The sequence below is a fragment of the Hemicordylus capensis genome, chromosome 5 (genome assembly GCF_027244095.1).
Source record: "Hemicordylus capensis ecotype Gifberg chromosome 5, rHemCap1.1.pri, whole genome shotgun sequence".
Taxonomy (NCBI): domain Eukaryota; kingdom Metazoa; phylum Chordata; class Lepidosauria; order Squamata; family Cordylidae; genus Hemicordylus; species Hemicordylus capensis.
The window spans coordinates 210337903-210355521 of record NC_069661.1 but is presented as its reverse complement, the minus strand read 5'-3'; the positions used below and the strand labels follow the sequence as shown (position 1 = coordinate 210355521).

The following is a 17619-nucleotide window of genomic DNA, read 5'->3' as shown; positions in this document are numbered from 1 at the left end:
GGAGAGCAACTGGCCCTATCCATCCCCAGCATAGCATCTCTCCAGTGGCTGTTGCTGGTGTCTGTCTTATTTTTCTTTTTTTGATTGTGAGCCCTTTGGGGACAGGGAGTCATTTTTATTTATCTATTTATATCTATATAAACCGGTTTGGAAACTTTTTGTTGAAAAGCGGTATATAAATATTCGCCATATTCCGTATTCATCTACACAGACTGGCAGAAGCTTCTCCAAGATTGTAGGCGGGAGTCTCTCTCAGCCCTATCTTGGAGATGCCAGGGAGGGAACTTGGAACCCTCTGCATGTAAGCATGCAGTGCTCTTCCCAAAGCGGCCCCATCTCCTAAGGGGAATATCTTACAGTGTACACATGTATTCTCCCATTCAAATGCAAATCAGGATGGATCCTACTTAGCAAAGGGGACAATTCATGTTTGCTACCACAAGACCTGTTCTCCTGGTACACTGCTATGGGCTTCTTGGAGGAAGAGCGGGATATACATGTAAAAAATAAGTAAATAAATAAGTAATGTATAAATAAATATGTAAGCAATAAGTAAGCGATGTGCAGTGCCATTGCTCCACCAGACACTCAGTAAATGTGCTCTGGTGAAGGTATGAATATGCCCAAAGTCTAATGAAAACATTTCTGTAGCCACTTGCCCACCAATCACTTGAGCTTTTGATGACTGCTTGAGCACTTGGTCAGATCAGCCACATAGCTCCCATATTGGGCCAGACTATATGCAAGAGGACCCTCTGACTGCAGTCTCCAGAGCTTTCTTGTATCTTTTCAATTCCAAGTAAGTGACTCAAAAAAAAAAATGGAGCTAGGGACAAACAATAACAAACCAGCCGTTTATTTCATAATAAACACCCACATCCTTCTCTGCCCACCACCACTACATCAACATTGTGCTAATCAACAGAGAATCTAGGAATAGTTGGCTAAAGAAGGAGGAAGCTGCAGGTGGAATAACATACAGTGAACAAGCAACTTAATACATTTCAGAGATGTCACTCTTGATAGATACAGAACCCAGGCACCAGGCACTGGGAATGGTGACTCCTGGTGCTTCACTTGCCCCTTCTCGGCCCAAAGAAACGCTTGTAGGCAGCAGGATAGCCATGGACCAGAGCGTAACGCTCACAGGGGTTGTAGTCCTCACAGATCTCCCGCTGGCGTTCCTGGGGAGTTCTGTTGCGCTCGCGGGTCCTGCCCACAGAAACAGGAGAAGGAGATGGGAGGAAAGAGAGGAGGGAAAACCAGAATGTTATTGTGTGTTTCTGCAATGCCTAACACGATCTTTAATGCTGTCCATGCAATATAAGCCTTTGCAATCTCTGTAGGGTTTTGCTTTTTAATGTGGGACTATTTCACAGAAATGCCTTCTCCTATGAAAAGGAGATGGTGGAATCACGATGTGCAGACTCTGCCGCTCAGATATCAATAGGTCTCAGAAGCTATTGAGGGGAGAAGAGTTTAGGGAACAATGGAGTGAAAGAGGATCCTGTGGCAATTCTACTGAGGACCCAATACAGACATTGATCTCATTGATGACTATGCTGATCTGCAGGGTAAAGTGTGGCCCCCACAACATGCATTGGCTACTAGCTGTGATGTAGAATGGACAGGTCAGTTAGACATTGGCACAAAGCCTTGGACAGTTTTGCCAGTGTAGGCACATGTCCTTGTTTATATTCATTTCTGTACTTGGGTTAGAGTTTCCCTCCCGCTTTCTTACAGTTGTTGTTTTCAGACTGGCTGCCATGCCACACAGTGTACTGCAGGGGGCGCTGCCCCTCCCACGCTGCTGGGGGCATTTAAAACAACAACAACCCTGTTGTGCAAGAGCACTTTTGTGCTAATATGTACAATGGTACAATCGCATTTGTGCAATACTACTGCCATCGGAAATATTGGTCCTAGTATTGTGCAAACATCATTGTGCAATTTGACATACTCGTGGAAAAGGGTTCTTGTGCAACAGCAACAGCATTGTTTTAGATGTCTGCAGCAGCATGGGCAGTGCAGAACTGTCCGTGGTACACTGCACAGTATGTCAGCCACTGAGAATGTATGTCATTCTCACAACCTCAAGCCACCGCTCGGGAGGGCTTGGGAGGGGGAAGTCAGGAGCATGCCTGCTTTCCCCCACAGACAAGTAGTGGCCATTATGGCCTCCACCATGCTGCACATGAACAGCAGCACTGTGGAGGCCAAAGCCGGGATCATTTGGAAGAAGTCCATTCCTTCCCCCCAGCTCGCTGCCCAAAATGGCGGCAGACTGGGGTGGAAGCCTTCTACCTGGCGGTGATTGCCCAAACGGTCACCTGCTGAGGTAGAACGAACCTACGGTTGTTCTAGTTCAGTAAAATGCCCGGTAGAAAAGGCAGACTACCCTTGGCTGGAGCAGCAGGGAATGGAGGTCTCCCAGCACTCCAGACAACACAAACTGCCTGGAGTAGCTCATGTCATGAGAATAGCCTTACTGACATTGGCACCAATAGAGTGTCCCCTACCAGGGCAAACAGCAGCTTTGGGGGGGGGAGGATTTTAATCAGGCCTGTGGCAGAGGAGGGCCCTCTCCCAGTGCTTCCAATCCATGTTGAGATCCCGGGGCAGTGGGGTGCACTGCTACACACACACCCCAATGTGTTTGTCATATCTCATTTGGCCCCAGTGAAGGTCAATACTGACAAAGCGGCTCTTCCTGAAGATGATGGCTTCCCTTGTCTTTAAAAAAACAACAACAACCCCACCCCACGCACACACCTGCTGTGTGCAAGCCTCAATACTGAGAGGACATACCTTTCATGCATAACAGAATTCCACCTTGATGGAGTTCTTATGAAGATGTTGGCATGTCTTCTGTTAATGAAGGGACCTAGTAAAGAGGATTGTTTGTCATTACTATGTGTAGCTGAACTGAAGGCCAACAGCCCAGCACAAAAAATGTTACTCCACCCATTGACCCCCACCCCAGTCTTTATGTCCCTGATGGCCAGCATCACCAGCCCTGTTGCCTTTCTGCTGTTAGTAGTGACTCGTGCCCCCCACCCCATCCCTTCTGCCTTTCCTAAAGAGCCGCCCATAGCAGCAACTGGGGAAGCGCCACCCATTTCCCCGGTCCCATCTCCTGCAGCTTCTGCTACTGCTGCTTCTACTCCAAGGAGTGGGGGAGAGGTGGGTGTGTACATCTCTGCTGGACTGCACACAATAGTAGGATTGCCATGTCCCCCGGAAATTGAGGGTAGCCCCTGGATTTTGGCTCCTCCACCTGGCTGCTAAATTCCACCCGGATTTACACAGATTTCAAATGAGCTGTCCAGATTGCCTGGATTTTACTCTGGATCTGATCACATGGGAGGACAGAGAAGGAGAGGAAAGTATACAAATCTGTCAAATAAATAAATAAATAAATAAATGCAAATTAGTTGCTGCATAATTTGCATAATCTACAAATCAGGCCACCCCGATTTGGGAAGCTTGAGTATGGCAATCCTACACAATAGTGTTCTGATGTTTAAAAAAAACCTGACAAGGCAGTGGTGAAACTGATACGGCTTCCCCCGATTTCTGCAACCAATCTGGAGAAACCCCTTCTGTCCAGAGAGGTCAGGTTGACAAGAGGCTGCTGTGTGCCTACTGAGTATTGCAAAAATGCCGTTCTGACGCTACTCTCATCATTCCCAAGGCGAGTCGCATTGGAACTGCATTTTTGCCATGCTTAGTTTTGCAATGCAGCTGCCTGGGCGGGCTTCACAGCGGCTCAGAGGCAGCACCTGCCCCCCTCTCTCACATGCACAGGGATCTGCATAGAATGCAAGCCCCTAGCCCTGGTCAGGCGTTCACCAAAATCCCTGGTGTACCTACATACAGTAGCCCCATTCACATGTTATGTTCCACACAGTGTACACAGACACAGATCTGGACACAGGTACAGTTGTGCACACGTTATGCTGAACACAGGTCCAGTAGTACATTTACTATTTGTACCATGCATTTGAGGGGCCTGTACTTAGGTTCACTTTTAACATGAACACAGGCACAGCCATTCACACAAAAACGTGTTCGAGTGTACAGACATCTCTTCACTCGTACAACATAATGCCTGAATGGGGCTAATGTCCAAAGCGGGTCTCAAAGTCCCTCCTCTGGCGTCTGAGTCATTGTCTTGCCTGTGCTCTTCACACTTAGGATGTTTGTCTGAAGAGGTAAACACCGTAAGGATAATCGCCCCTGTTTCTGTGACCAGCAGGCTGCAGGTTGGCCCCCAGAGTGCTTTCCTTGGGCCTGTTGAATTAATATTGCATGGTTGTGTGGCCACATCATTTCCTCAGAGACATTCTCTTACACTCTCAACAGTGGGTAGATTGAAAAATTATTTTCTCTAATATTTTTCACAGTCTAAATTTCCTTCTTCCCCTTGAATCACCCCTTCCTTTCATGGCATTTACATCTGCCAGTACTTGTGTGTGATTATTATACTCCTATCTATGTTCCTCTGGCCAAGATATACATAAGTAAGCCAGTTCTGTTTTTTCAATAATTCAGTGTCTCCAGCATGTGAAACTTTGTTTTTTTCCTCTGAGAGATTTCCAACTTATTGAAATACTTCTGGTATTTAGGCCAGTCAAGAAATAAAACTTAGCATCTAGAGATTTCACCAATAACATAGAAAGATAAACAATCCCGGCAATTCCTTAAAATTCCCCACACAAGCCTAAAACCACTTTGGAGGTAGGGTACTTTTATGGCTGTATTCCACCGGTCTTCAGGTGGATAGGGCCACATCCTGCACTAAGGTGAGAGCACCATCTTTTTGCTGGTGATGATAACTCCTCCTTTGCCTTTCATAGTTCATTGAAAGAGGAAATGATGTCAGTTTGGGCTTGTTAGAGAAAGGTTGCCTCTGCCCAAATTCCCTCTTTTCTAGGAGCCCTTACATCTAGGAGAGCTGGTCTTGTGGTAGCAAGCATGACTTGTCCCCTTAGCTAAGCAGGGTCCACCCTGGTTGCATATGAATAGGAGACTAGAAAACTAGAAGTGTGAGCACTGTATGATATTCTCCTCAGGCAATGGAGCCGCTCTGGGAAGAGCAGAAGGTTTCGAGTTCCCTCCCTGGCTTCTCCAAGATAGGGCTGAGAGAAATTCCTGCCTGCAACCTTGGAGAAGCCACTGCCAGTCTGTGAAGACAATACTGAGCTAGATGGACCAATGGTCTGACACAGTATATGGCAGCTTCCTATGTTCCTGTGTCTGATCACCCTAGAGAGAGGAGATGGCATATAGGGTCAAACACATCAAAAATGGGTTTGGGGTTAAAGGTGAGTTCTGGATCTGAAAAAAATGAGACTTTTGGCCTTTCCTATGTTGTAACATTCTGTTTTTTGTTTTTGTTTTTTTTTACCTCAGAGCTCTTTTAGGTGTCCTGTAGAATCTTTGTGTTTTGAAAAGATTCAAAACTGAATCTTTGTGTTTTGAAGAACTGTTGGCAAGTGACATGATTGCTCCCTTTTAGTTTTTTGGTCATATCCTTCTTACTTCCTTTAATTTGATGTTATTTCTAAGTTCTCAAGGATCCCTAATCTTTTACAGTGAATCAGCTTCCTCTTGTTTTCACTTCTAATTTGCACTAATTCTGTTTTGTGTATGTTGCTGCAGAGCTTCTGCAGGCCAGATATGCAGATCTCTTCGTGGTCCTCTACTAGTCTGCCTACATCTAGGTTCAGGACAAAAATGAAAGATGACATCTACAGAGCTGGCTTCCTGCAAGGAGAATAGGGATATCCCAAGAGGAAAGGTCCATGACCTGCTCCAGAATACTTCTTGATTCTAGCTGTGTGATCCAGCACCAAACTGAGAGCAGTGGAAACTCATCTGTGCATGCCTAAGGTTGTCTATTCTCATTTCTGCCAGTCTCGGAGCTGATCTACATGTTCAGAAAAACCACTGCAGAATGTGGATGGGAAAATATGATTTAATGATCCACATCAAAATCTCCCTGCCCATAGAAAGCAATATCTTAGGGAGAGTAGTTCTAGCCCATCCTTCTTCCAAATTTGCTAGTTCTCAAGACACAGGGTGTTTTCTTTCATGGGGGGAGTATTCAAACATGTCATTCTCCTGACCTAGATTCTGCAGCAGTACAATCCGAAAACATTTTGTACCATTTACTTTTCTAAATGTGTGGATCAGTTTTCAGTTAGTCATTCTGTCAGGGAAAGAAAGTACAGACTTCTTGCAGCATCTTGGTACCATGACTATTACATCAGATTTGGCTTTGATCTCTGTTCCTCGTTAATTGTATTTTTCTTATTTTATTTCTTGCTACTCTTTCTCTGACAGTTACCTCAACTCTTATATTCTCAACTAGTTCCTTATTGTAAGAGGTAGCAGTTCATCTTCTAAGCCCTTTTCAGATATTGCATTATAAATACCTACACATTCATGTACATCTGTTTGTGTGAATGGCTGTACATGCCTTCATTTTAAAAGTGAACTTGGATACCAGCCCCCGCAAAGGCAAAAGTACAGATTTGTGTACTACTCTATACACACTGAACTATATACATGCGTACAGATCTAAACACAGGTATATTGTACACAGAAGCCAACACCCAGACCAATGAAGTGCTTGCACAGCCAACCAAGTTGCGCTATTGCAAGAAGACTGCATAGCTGCACTAAATCATAGGGATGTTCAGAACTGCATTCCTGTGCAAAAGTCTCCTGGCCCCTTGTTGCACTAGTTCCAAAGTCTAGTATGGAACGCAAGCTCCAGATTTAGCAAAAACTAGCTTGCACAACAACATCGCACTGGTGCAACGTGTTTGCACAAGGGCTTTGTTAGTCTGGCTCTTAGCCAGATTGTACGTGCATTGAACCTAATGTGCGAAAAAGGCTAGAGTCGTGCAGTACCCCTTGTGATGGCATATTGCAGCTGCCTGGGTACCACAGAGCATCACAAACCTGGATGAAAAGATACAGAGGCAAAGACGTAGGACGGTTGGAGTGGGCCCTGGGACAAGAAGTGAAGGTGGCCCCCTGACTTCTAGGGCAAGCAGGGAGGACAGAAGGGAAGAGTGAGCTGTTACCCAACCAGTGGCCCACCCGAACCTTCAAGGCCCTAGGGGCATTTACCTCACTTTGTTCAATTATAGCTGCACCCCTGACCAGAGGGGACAAGCAGAGCCAACATAGAATGGAACGGGGCAAGGAACCAGACTGGGGCCTGACTAAACTGGCCGAAGACAAGCCTCTGTGGTAAAGGCACTCCCCACTTTTCATCCTCTAGGTTGGCTGGGGGAAATGCTCACAAAATCCCCACACCTTTTAAGTGGCCTGGCAAAAAACAAAAACAAAACTTGGGGCTCCCTGCCCAAGGCAAGTCCCTTGAGCATCTCAAACTCAGATAGTTTGCCATATCATTGCTTACTTTGATATTCATGTGATTCAATACTCTCGTGGGATTCTGTGAGAAGGAAAGAAAAGACAAGACAAGACTGTAAGATCATCATTGGCAAAACAGAAAGGACTAAGAACAATATATTTGCCGGATCAGGCCAAAAGTCCATCTAGTCCAGTGCTCTGTCTTGAGAGGTGGTCAGCTAGATAACTGGTCAGTTCACAAGGAAGGCATGATGGAAATGGAATTCCTCAGTTGTTTCTTTCCACCATCTGATAACATACAGAAGCATACAGCCTCTGGACCACCTTTGAGGATGGGGCCATAGTTCAGTGGAAGAGCATCTGCTTTGCGTGCAGAAGGTCCCAGGTTCACTCCCTGGCATCTCCACGAGGGCTGGGAAAGACTCCTGCCCCAAACATTGGCTACACCAGGTAGTGTCAACAATTTTGAGCTAGATGAACCAATGGTCTGACTCAGTATAAGGCAGCTTCCTGCTTTCTTGTGACATGGAAGTCTCATTTTATGCTGTTAAGACAAATGATAGACACAGTCCTTTTATGAATGCATCCTTTTAAAAAAAATCCATTTATGCTATTGGCCATCACAAAATCATAAATGCAAATAAATCCAATTAATCAGTCCAACCGGGGGAAAGGGAAAGGACACTGTGACTTTGAGATTATGACATGGAATTGGGAGTCAGCACTCTTGAATTGTATGCATCACTGAACCACTATTTTAAACATGAACCCAGTGAAAGACTTCAGAGCTTTAACTTTCCTCATCGATGGGATTTCAAAGTGTATAGCTTTGACTGAGTTTATTTATTTATTCTCCAATCCTTGTCCTTATTCTCCAGTCCTTGAATATAAGCATTTAACTTCTGCTCTCGCAGAAAAGATAAACTAGAATTATTCAAATAGTTCACAATGGCAAGACACTTAATATGTTAGATGATGGTAATCAAATGCATCATGGCTCTAAGAATAAAAATATGATAAGAGTGCAAAACAATTAGCAGAACTGGTACAGTATTTCACCATTAGATAAATTGCTGTGAAGTGAAACAACCTACAAGTGCTGATATGGTAGTAAATCTCTTCCATCAATAAGAAACAAATCATAAGAGTTGCAGATATGAAAGGAGATTTAATCTAACCCTAGCAATCTTATCTGACAGAAACAACCACTCATCCAAATCATTACTTGCCTTCATTGCAGAATTCTGCTTTAAATCATTCCAGCTCATATATCTGGACTACAAGAGAGGCAAGGTGGAGAAGCATGCCTCCCATAGTTAACTGGACTCAGAACCACAAGCATTTCCTTATCATGCTAGTGTCTCAGTTCCCATCTGGCCATCCCTGATACATCAGATGGAGGACCTGACGTGTCCAGGCAGTGGGGTGGGGGGAGTTATTTCTTCAGAGAAGGAGCCAATAGCTCAGAGTTGGAGCATCTGCTTTATATACAGTAGCTTCCAGGTTCAAGTCCTGGTATCTCCAGACAGGGCTGGGAAATACCCCTGTTGATCCACTGCCGGACAGTGTAGACAATATCAAGTTAGATGGATCAATGGTCTGACTCAATATGAGGCAGATTCTTATATTTTCAACCCCAATGAGCCATTCATGAAGCATCACCAGATTAAAAGCATATAATGCTTCACATAGATCTATGCAACTGAGAATCTAGTAGCATTTCAACATGATGAAAATTCAACAACAAGCAGATATTATCAATAAAGAAGTTTGTGCATTTAATATGCCTGGAAGCTTTTCACACAAGGCTTTTGAAGCCCTTTAACTCGAATCTCCTCTGGAATGGAGTGGGTGTGTTCACATATTGGCTAGATTTACCCCGAAGTCCCTGTGAGTTATCGGGAAGCAGTTCACACACAATTTGGGTTTTTCACAGTGCATTAGAGTGTAACCCAATTTATATCCAGAGTAAAAAAAATTCACTATTTGTGTCGGTTTGGGGGGCCAACTTCAAGTTCGCAGTAAAGCCTCCCCGTAAACCCGCAGTAAAACCTGCTGTATGTAAAAGCCCCTGGAGAATATGCCTCTGACATGTTTCAAGCCAGTAGTATATTTATTGGGAATTTGTGTTGCCCACAGGTAAGATGATACACCTACATTCTTCCATCTCCTGTGTTTTACATTATAATGAAATGGAGTTGTTAAGGAATAAGAACAGGATGGTCTATGACAGGAGTTCCCAACCTGTGGAACTCCAGAGACGTTGCTGAACTTCAACTCGCAGCATCTGGAGTACCACAGCATCTGGAGTTCAGCAGCATCTGGAGTACCACAGATTGGGAACCCTTGGTCTATGAGAGATGTGAAGCATAAAGAGGTCTGGCCTGAGAGCTCAGGCTGAGCATTGGTCAGGAGGTAGAGGGGATTAGACTGTGATATTGGCAAAGGGGCGCAAAGAATGAAGGACGTGATGGAGAGATAAGTGGCAGAGAGGCAGAAGGAAAATCAGTCCAAAGCGGGTGGCTGGAACATTACATTTCTGTGCTAGACGGTTACTCCAGATTACTAGTAACAAGACAGATCACCTACCGTAGCAGAAAGCTGCCATCACCAGGACAGCCAGGAATGCAAGGATGATGAGGGTCCGCATCGTGTCTCACCTTCTCCCACTCTCCCTCTTGCCACGTCTGTCTTCTTATTCTCTGTCTCCACTGAGGCTAGCTGAACACTCGAGCCAAGCTGCAAGGTTTAGCAGTGAAGTGTTTATAAAGAAAGCGGCAGCCAGGAGTGAGATGAAGAGGGCCTGGGGAAAGTAGGGACTGGCTGGCACTTGCCCTCTCTAGGAGACTGTTACAAAACACCCTCTCTCCGTGAGTTTAATCAGCCTCTGGTGGAGGTGGGCATGCCCCCTTTCCCCTCCCTTTCTGCAGGGGGAGGACTCTACAGTTCCGTGAGCTGTTAACTCTGCATGTTCAGAAATGTTGGACTATGGGAGTGGAATCCCCTCGGTTATCCCCTGTGGACAGGGGAATAGGCTTCTGCTAAAAGAAAGACTTTCCTTTCTAATTTCTCCCCAGAGTTCACCTTTGTCACAATCAGTCTGTATATACTCTGAGCATCTCTTACAATCCCTCAACACTGCAGATAAATTAACTTTCCTTGGGGAAAAAGTCATTTCAGGCTTGGCTTCTCCTATATTCTTGCAGGCTCAGACTGGCCCACAGGGCAATAGGGCATATTATGGTGTGCCCCACCCACACTCGGCAGCAGTGAATACTCCCACCCTTAAGTACCTATTCTGTTCAAAACCTGGCGCACTCCCCACATTCATTCCACCGCCCTCTCAGTGCCCCCAGTCCAGTCTTGTATTCTTCTAAACCTCATAGTTTTGATGTAGATGCGTTTTCAGCTACAGACCAAAAGAGGGCCATTCATTGGTCTATTGGGCCAGTTCTATCATTTTGCATTCTACTAAATTCAGCTGTTTGCTCTGACCTAAAGGCACCAAAAGTTTTGTATCCTGCTTTGAACGACTGTCTCTAACCTGATTTCTTGCTTGTGGCTGGCCTGTACCACTTCAAACGGCAGATGGTCACTCACATGATTGAGAGATCCTCTGTATTTTTTTAAAAAATCCCTCCATGTAGAAAACAAGATGCCAGGCGGAAGCTTCCAGCCTACTCTTCTACCTACCATGCTAGGTTTTTTACATGCAAGTAATTTATTTGCATAGAGGAGCATTCAACTGTGTGAGCTCCCACTTGCAGTCTTAGTGGTACAACCTAGACACAAGTTTTCCATCTCAATGAAGGCCAAACTAGTTGTGACAGGGGTAGTCACATTTGTTCTCTATGTGTCTGCTCCATTCATGTCTAAATGGTAGGGGGTTAGGATATACATTTTGCAACAAACGGTATGTATGGGTGAGGCGAATTGAACTAACCCCCACCTCACCTCTCCACACACAATTGCTGTTGTCATTCTTCTCCTAGTCCAGCTCCAAAGTAAAGTGGGAGCTCCCCTCACCTGCAACTACCTTTAGTTGCAAAGAGTAACCCCTCCACAGCTGTTGTAAATATGAACAAGGCAGACATATGAACAAACAAATATGGCTGACCCATCATGTCTAGAGAGGTAGAACTCATGGACTCCATACGGACTGAGTGAGGCTAGTTCACTACGAACTTTAGGCATTTATTTATATTACCTGTCTTTCTAGGCCAATTCATCATCAGTGACTCCCACTTTGATTGGATCTTGAATTCATTTGGTGGTGTCATGTGACACACATGCAGCGCTGTCTCTTGAATTGCTTGTCCTTTTGGCTTCACTTTGTAAGATGATGTTACTACAAGCTTGGGGTCTGATTATTGGGAGTGAGCTTCTTACTATGATCTTGCCCTAAGGCAATCCCCAACAGAACCTGCGATTTGACTTACTAATGTTCTCAATGTTCCAAGATGCTTCATTAATGAAAGATGGAGAAGCCACTCAAGGCAACTCATCCTTCCCATCCACCCCTGACAGGACGCATGAGTATAAAGTAGAACAAAAAGAAGCATCCTGAGATACAAGTTAAGAAGGAAAGGACACTGAAGGCATTTTTAGGGACCAGGGATACACCCTCTCTGAGTATCTGATGTGATCTGTTGCTTACAGGAGTGCATGGCTGTTTGCCTCCACTTAATACTCAATTTGTACAGTATATTTGTAAATAAACCAAATATTACAAAGATACCATAAGCCTCCAGTGATCTCTCTTCCAAAGAAAACCAAATATGGGCATTGCTGTCCCTTGATGTTCTCAGGGAAGTGAGGAGCTGACATAACTATATGTAGGTCTGTTGCTGCAGAGCTGTCTTGTGGTAGCAAGCATGACTTGTCCCCTTAGCTAAGCAGAGTCTACCCTGGTTGCATATGAAAGGGAGACTTGATGTGTGATCACTGTAAGATATTCCCCTGAGGGGATGGAGCTACTCTGGGAAGAGCATCTAGGTTCCAAGTTCCCTCTCTGGCATCTCCAAGATGGGGCTGAGAGAGACTCCTGCCTGCAACCTTGGAGAAGCCGCTGCCAGTCTGTGTAGACAATACTGAGCTAGATGGACCTATGGTCTGACTCAGTATATGGCAGCTTCTTGTGTTCCTGTGTTCTTAAACAACAGAGTCTTGTGGCACCTTCAAGTCTAACGATTTTACTATAGCACAAGATTTTGTGGATCAGAGCTTCTCCTTCAGCTGCATGGATATGGACTGAAGATTGAAGAAATGTGTCCCTCAGGATCAGTTCACACAAGCACATATCAAAATTATGATTCCCCCAACTCCTGTCCTAAGCCACATCTTGATGGGTTTTCAGGAGGTGGCATGTCTAGGTTGGAACATGTTGGAAAGTTGGAAAAGTCAGAAGATCAGTCTCTCCATACCAAAAAAACCCAAAACTGAACATGTGGTTGTTTTACCACATCACCATAACATCAATAACAAATACATAAATCAGTTTTCAGCTGCTTTCTTGTGGAAAAAAATGTTTTGTCCAAGTAGCAGAACTCATCAGTATGGAAACAGGTTCTTTTCCCATGCTTCTTAGCCAGTCTGAAGCTGGGAGTGGGGTGTGAACTAGAGAGGAATAGGAGCGAGTGAAAAGTAATCAAGGATGCTGAGCAACCATCATTGGGATTAAGATCCCGTAGTTCCTAGAAACTGCAAATTAGAGGAGCAACCCTGAAACCCTGAAGCAATGGAATCTGTGGTTTCTATCAAACCACTTGTAAAACTGCGTTTAGAATGTAATTGACTCTCTAGGCTGCACAACTGTGAATGCCAAGTCTATCCAAAACTAGGCCCATTCGCCTCAGGAATCACCCAGCCAAATAGGATCCAGATCATCTTCACTCTTTCGGTCTGACTAAGCAAGGCAGTTTTTCAGCTATCATCACCATGGTTTTCTAATTTTTTAATGCTGTTTTTACATGTTCCCTGATACCTAGTACAGAGATCCCGAAAAGTATAACCCTGGAGAACAGATGGCAACATATGCACATGTGAAAAGCAACAAGGGAATGTGAAATGTGCCATATGTAGGCAAGAACCTATTCCCTTTGGCAAAACACTATTGTAGAGGGGAGTGTCCAAATCACATTGGAACTTGCAGAGCCAAGAAATAGTTCACTGGTGCCCCACCAGAGCCAGGAAAGAGTTGAGTCCAAACTTATAATTATTTTCCAAGTGTTGTTAGCATGTGGAAAGAGATAGAGAAAGAAGAAGATATTAGGCTGTTTTTAAACAGGATCCCCCAAAGAAGAAAGGACATATTTTTCCAAAGTATAGGACCTTTTTCTCTCTGTCATCAGCTTTATCTCAGTTTTAACACAGTTTCTCTGAGAAAAGCATCAGCCTGCTATGAATCTCTCTGGTGTCTTGCACCAACTTTCCTTCTATTCCTTGTTCTCCAGCCTTTCCTAGACTCAAAAGTTTTCGGCTTCCTTTCAGGACATCTACTTGCCTTGGTAAGAACTTGTTTATGTTCCACAGAGTTCCGATTTTACAAAATGAGGATTTTATGTGCATACTGTATATCACAGTCACTCTGGCGTCTGTGGGTCTCAGTGCTGCCAAGAAAAGAGGCCAAGGCCAAAGAGAAGAGAAAGAACAGAAGAAAGCAAGACTGGAGAAAGAGGTGTGTGTTGGGATGGAAATAAGCAGGACGTAGAGGGAGAACTGGGGTGCTGGTCACAAAAGGTTCAAGCCCTGTTCAGATAGCTGTCCTAATCTTCATGGTCAGTCTTTCTATGAAAGTGTGCTGGGAGAACGGCTGTCACCTCCTTCTCTGGCTCACTTTTTCCTTCCCCATCTCTCTCTCTCTTTTATTTGTTTCCTCTGTCACCACACAAATTGCCAGAATTACAGAAGTGTGGATGAGCTTTTAAACGCCATGTTATTATTATAAACATCTTCCCCACCGAACGCCTAACATTTTCCAAGGGCAAATAAATTAGAGGTTGGTGAAGATTTTGTTAGTATTATAAGGTTTCTGTGAAAGGCCTGATTTTGAGCTATCCAGGTTTTCACCAACATTTCAATGAACATTCATAGGGAACTCTGAGAAATGCTGAAATTTCCGGATATAATAATGATGGCAACATCTGGAAGCAGATTTTGATATTTATTTATCATCAATCTGTTTCTTAAAAAAAAGGGGTTATGCAGAGATGTCTCTCTTTTAGTTTTTGATCCAGAATTATGGAAAGTTTCACCATAATTACTGAGTAAAAGCAGTTTGCCTTGCTGCTGTTGGTACGGAGAACAGAAATCAGAGAGAAATGGAACATCCATCAGTATCTTACACATCCTAACTTGTAGCCTCTTCCAGATGGGAAAGAGCCTATTGCTCAGGTGCCAGTGTCAATTCATTTTAATTTAGATGCAAATTGCAAATAGTTTATCAACTGCAGCTGAGCTCTCCAAAAGTCAAAAGCAAGGTCTGGCCAAGTTAAAACATGTGCAACACAACACATACTGCATTCTTAGTCCTTATTAGATATGACCTTTCCTCCTTATAACTGCAAGGGCCTTACTTTATTGAGCTGCAAAGGGCAGCCTTGCACAATGAATGGCTTATAATAACTGCACGTGCATCATAACTGTTGTTCTTTGCATGCAATGGACAATTGCACAGACATGAGTAAGGCTCCCCTCCATACTCACAGGAACAGGCTGGTCTTACTGCTGCGTTCAGGGCTCCTCTGGTGGAAGCAGGTTCTCTTCTCCCAATGTTCCTGAAGTCTTCACTGGCAAAGAGGAGACCTTTTATTTAGGATAAGTGACCCCTCCCTGCCATCTCCCTCCCATTTCTCATGCATCCTCCTCCTCCATTCTGCCACCTCCTTTCTAAACATCTCCTTCCCTCACTCAGGAAATAAAAAAACCTCAGGAAATTGAACCAGGAGAGAGTGGGGGAGTAAAAGCGGACGCCAGTGGCTAATAGGGTCAAAGCCACTTCTGGGGGGCAGAGTGTCTGTGCCTAAGCCCTGACTCAGTAAGGGCCTTGAATAGAGGCTTTGAAAAGCAGTAAGAGTCTTGAATGGAGGTTCTTTCTTTGGCAGCTGAGTTACCTCCATCCTCCTCATTCCCTCCTCCCGCAATCATGCCTTGTATCACAGACACTTTCAGACAACAGAATATCTGCAAGGCCTTGTGGAAAAATACAGAAGCCCTTTAAACCTTTACAATTTAGCTAGCACTCCTCCGTGGTAGAGAAAAGTAGGAGTGAGAAGTACTGAGTCTTTCTGCTTGCTTGCTTTTTTTCTTCACAGAGAGAGGAGCAGGGAGAGAGATGCTGAGTATGGATTTAGGGAACATGGAATGCCATATTTGAAATGAGTGGGTGTTTGGCACGGAGGGAGATACTAGGCTTCTAAATTAGTTGCAGGTGGATGAATGCATGAAGAAATCCATTAGGTATGTTTGGTGCAGGCATGTCAAAAGAAACATTTATACTTGCATTTAAAATGTCATTTTTTAATTTATTTATTTTTAAAGTAATTTCAGGAGAAGGAGTTTGAATCTCCATGCTAGGGCAGGCAGGGAAAGGGGGAAACCACTGGGGCTTTTACGCACATCAGGTTTTACTGCGAGTTTACAGTGAGGCTTTACTGCAAACTCGAAGTTGTCCCAAAGAACCAACACAAAGAGTGGATTTTTAAACTTTGGATATAAATTGGGTTACACTCTAATGCACAGTGGAAAAACCGGAATTGTGTGTGAACTGCTCCCCAATAACTCGCAGGGACTTCGGGTTAAATCTAGCCGATATGTGACTGCAACCCCTCGATTCCGGAGGAGATGCAAGTTAAAGGGTTTTAAAAGCCCCGTGTGAAAAGCTTCCACGCTCAGCTCAACAGCCTGTCAGTACATCTGGAGCTACTTTTCACTGAACAGAATTCATATATCAGTATTGCATTGCTAGATGTGTAATAGATACAGGGCTCAGGCCCACAGGGCCCATAGCCTCCACCCCCATTTAGATAATTAAACCTTTTCATGCTCTCTAAAGGAATCTGAAACTTTAGATTCCTTTAGAGAATTCCTTTTAGGGAATTTAGATACCAGCACATCCTTTTTATATATTTGTTGTATTCAGTGGTGGCCAGGGAGGGTGGCACAGGGGCGGTGGTGGGAGGTACCTTTTAAAGTCTTTACCAGCAATACCGCTGGCACCTGGAAACTGCAGGGCACAGCAGAGACCTGTCTGACATCCAAGGCAGTAGCTGTCCTCCTACAGCACTCGCCTGGGTGTTTTTCACACTGGGCTTTTCGCTCGCATCTCCTCCGGAATGGAGGGTATGCATTCCCATATCAGCCAGATTTACCCCGAACACACGATTCAAGTTTTTCATTGTGCGTTAGAGTGCAGCCCAATTTATAACCAAGATTTTTTTTTAAATCCACTTTGTGCGTCGATTTTGGGGGGCAACTTCGAACTCACAGTAAAGCCTTACAAGTAAACTCATGGTAAAGCCTGTTGTGTGAAAATCGCCCTGGCTCTGTGCATGCATGGCAGCCATTTGTGTGGTCGGCAACAACACCAACAATCTCTCAGCCTAACCTACCTCACAGGGTTGTTGTGGGGATAAAAATAGCCACGTATACCATTCTGGGTTCCGTGGAGGGAGACCGAGATGGAAATGTAAATAATAAAAATATTTATTTTATTTATTTATTTAATCTAAATAAATATTATTTATTTTATTTTACCATCTGCCCCTAGGCAGACCCCAGGATGAGAGACTGCCTAGAGCTGCCGGCTCAGGGCTATATAGGGTGCTGCCAGTTACTTCAGCCCCCCAGAAGCCTGCAGGAGAGAGAAGGGGAAGGCTACCATCTGCCTCTAAGCAGACCTCAGGTTGAGAGACTGGGTGCCTGCCTGTTTGCTTCTCCTGCTGCCCTCCTGTTTGTTATCTGCCCCCAGGACTGGCTGCTGTGCTCACGTGAGGCCTTGCGGGATTGGGGCCCGGGGAGGAGGGTGACTTGGCAGTTTCCTGGATTCCATCTGCCTAGAGCTGCCTGCTCAGGGCTTTATAGGGTGCTGCCAGTGGTGGTGGGGTCGCCACCAAAGGGGCAACACCAAAGGGGGTCGCCCCTTTGGGGGAACCACTTTGCGGAACAGCGAGGGCCAGGTCTCCTGGCCCAGGTATTTGTATGTAGGGGGTGGCATTTAATAGTGGGGCT

General features: G+C 44.7%; 1 protein-coding gene across 1 annotated transcript; it reads right to left on the bottom strand.

The window, feature by feature from the left end:
- Nucleotides 1–840: 840 nt before the first annotated feature.
- LOC128325820 (matrix Gla protein-like) lies at nucleotides 841–15192 on the bottom strand. Its single transcript, XM_053251651.1, has 5 exons — nucleotides 15097–15192; nucleotides 9982–10131; nucleotides 7439–7474; nucleotides 2809–2884; nucleotides 841–1212 (listed from the first exon to the last, which is right to left on the bottom strand). The coding sequence occupies exons 2-5, from the start codon at nucleotides 10040–10042 to the stop codon at nucleotides 1074–1076; spliced, it is 312 nt and encodes a 103-aa protein (XP_053107626.1). The 5' UTR covers nucleotides 10043–10131; nucleotides 15097–15192; the 3' UTR covers nucleotides 841–1073.
- Nucleotides 15193–17619: the final 2427 nt, after the last annotated feature.

Excerpts from the sequence above, each read along its gene's own strand:
- LOC128325820 (XM_053251651.1), bottom strand. The coding sequence starts at position 10,042 with ATGCGGACCCTCATCATCCTTGCATTCCTGGCTGTCCTGGTGATGGCA. Across the intron at positions 7,475-9,981 it reads GATGGCAGCTTTCTGCTACG|AATCCCACGAGAGTATTGAA; the intron begins GTAGGTGATCTG and ends TCCTTCTCACAG. Across the intron at positions 2,885-7,438 it reads TGAATCACATGAATATCAAA|GTCCCTTCATTAACAGAAGA; the intron begins GTAAGCAATGAT and ends CCTCTTTACTAG.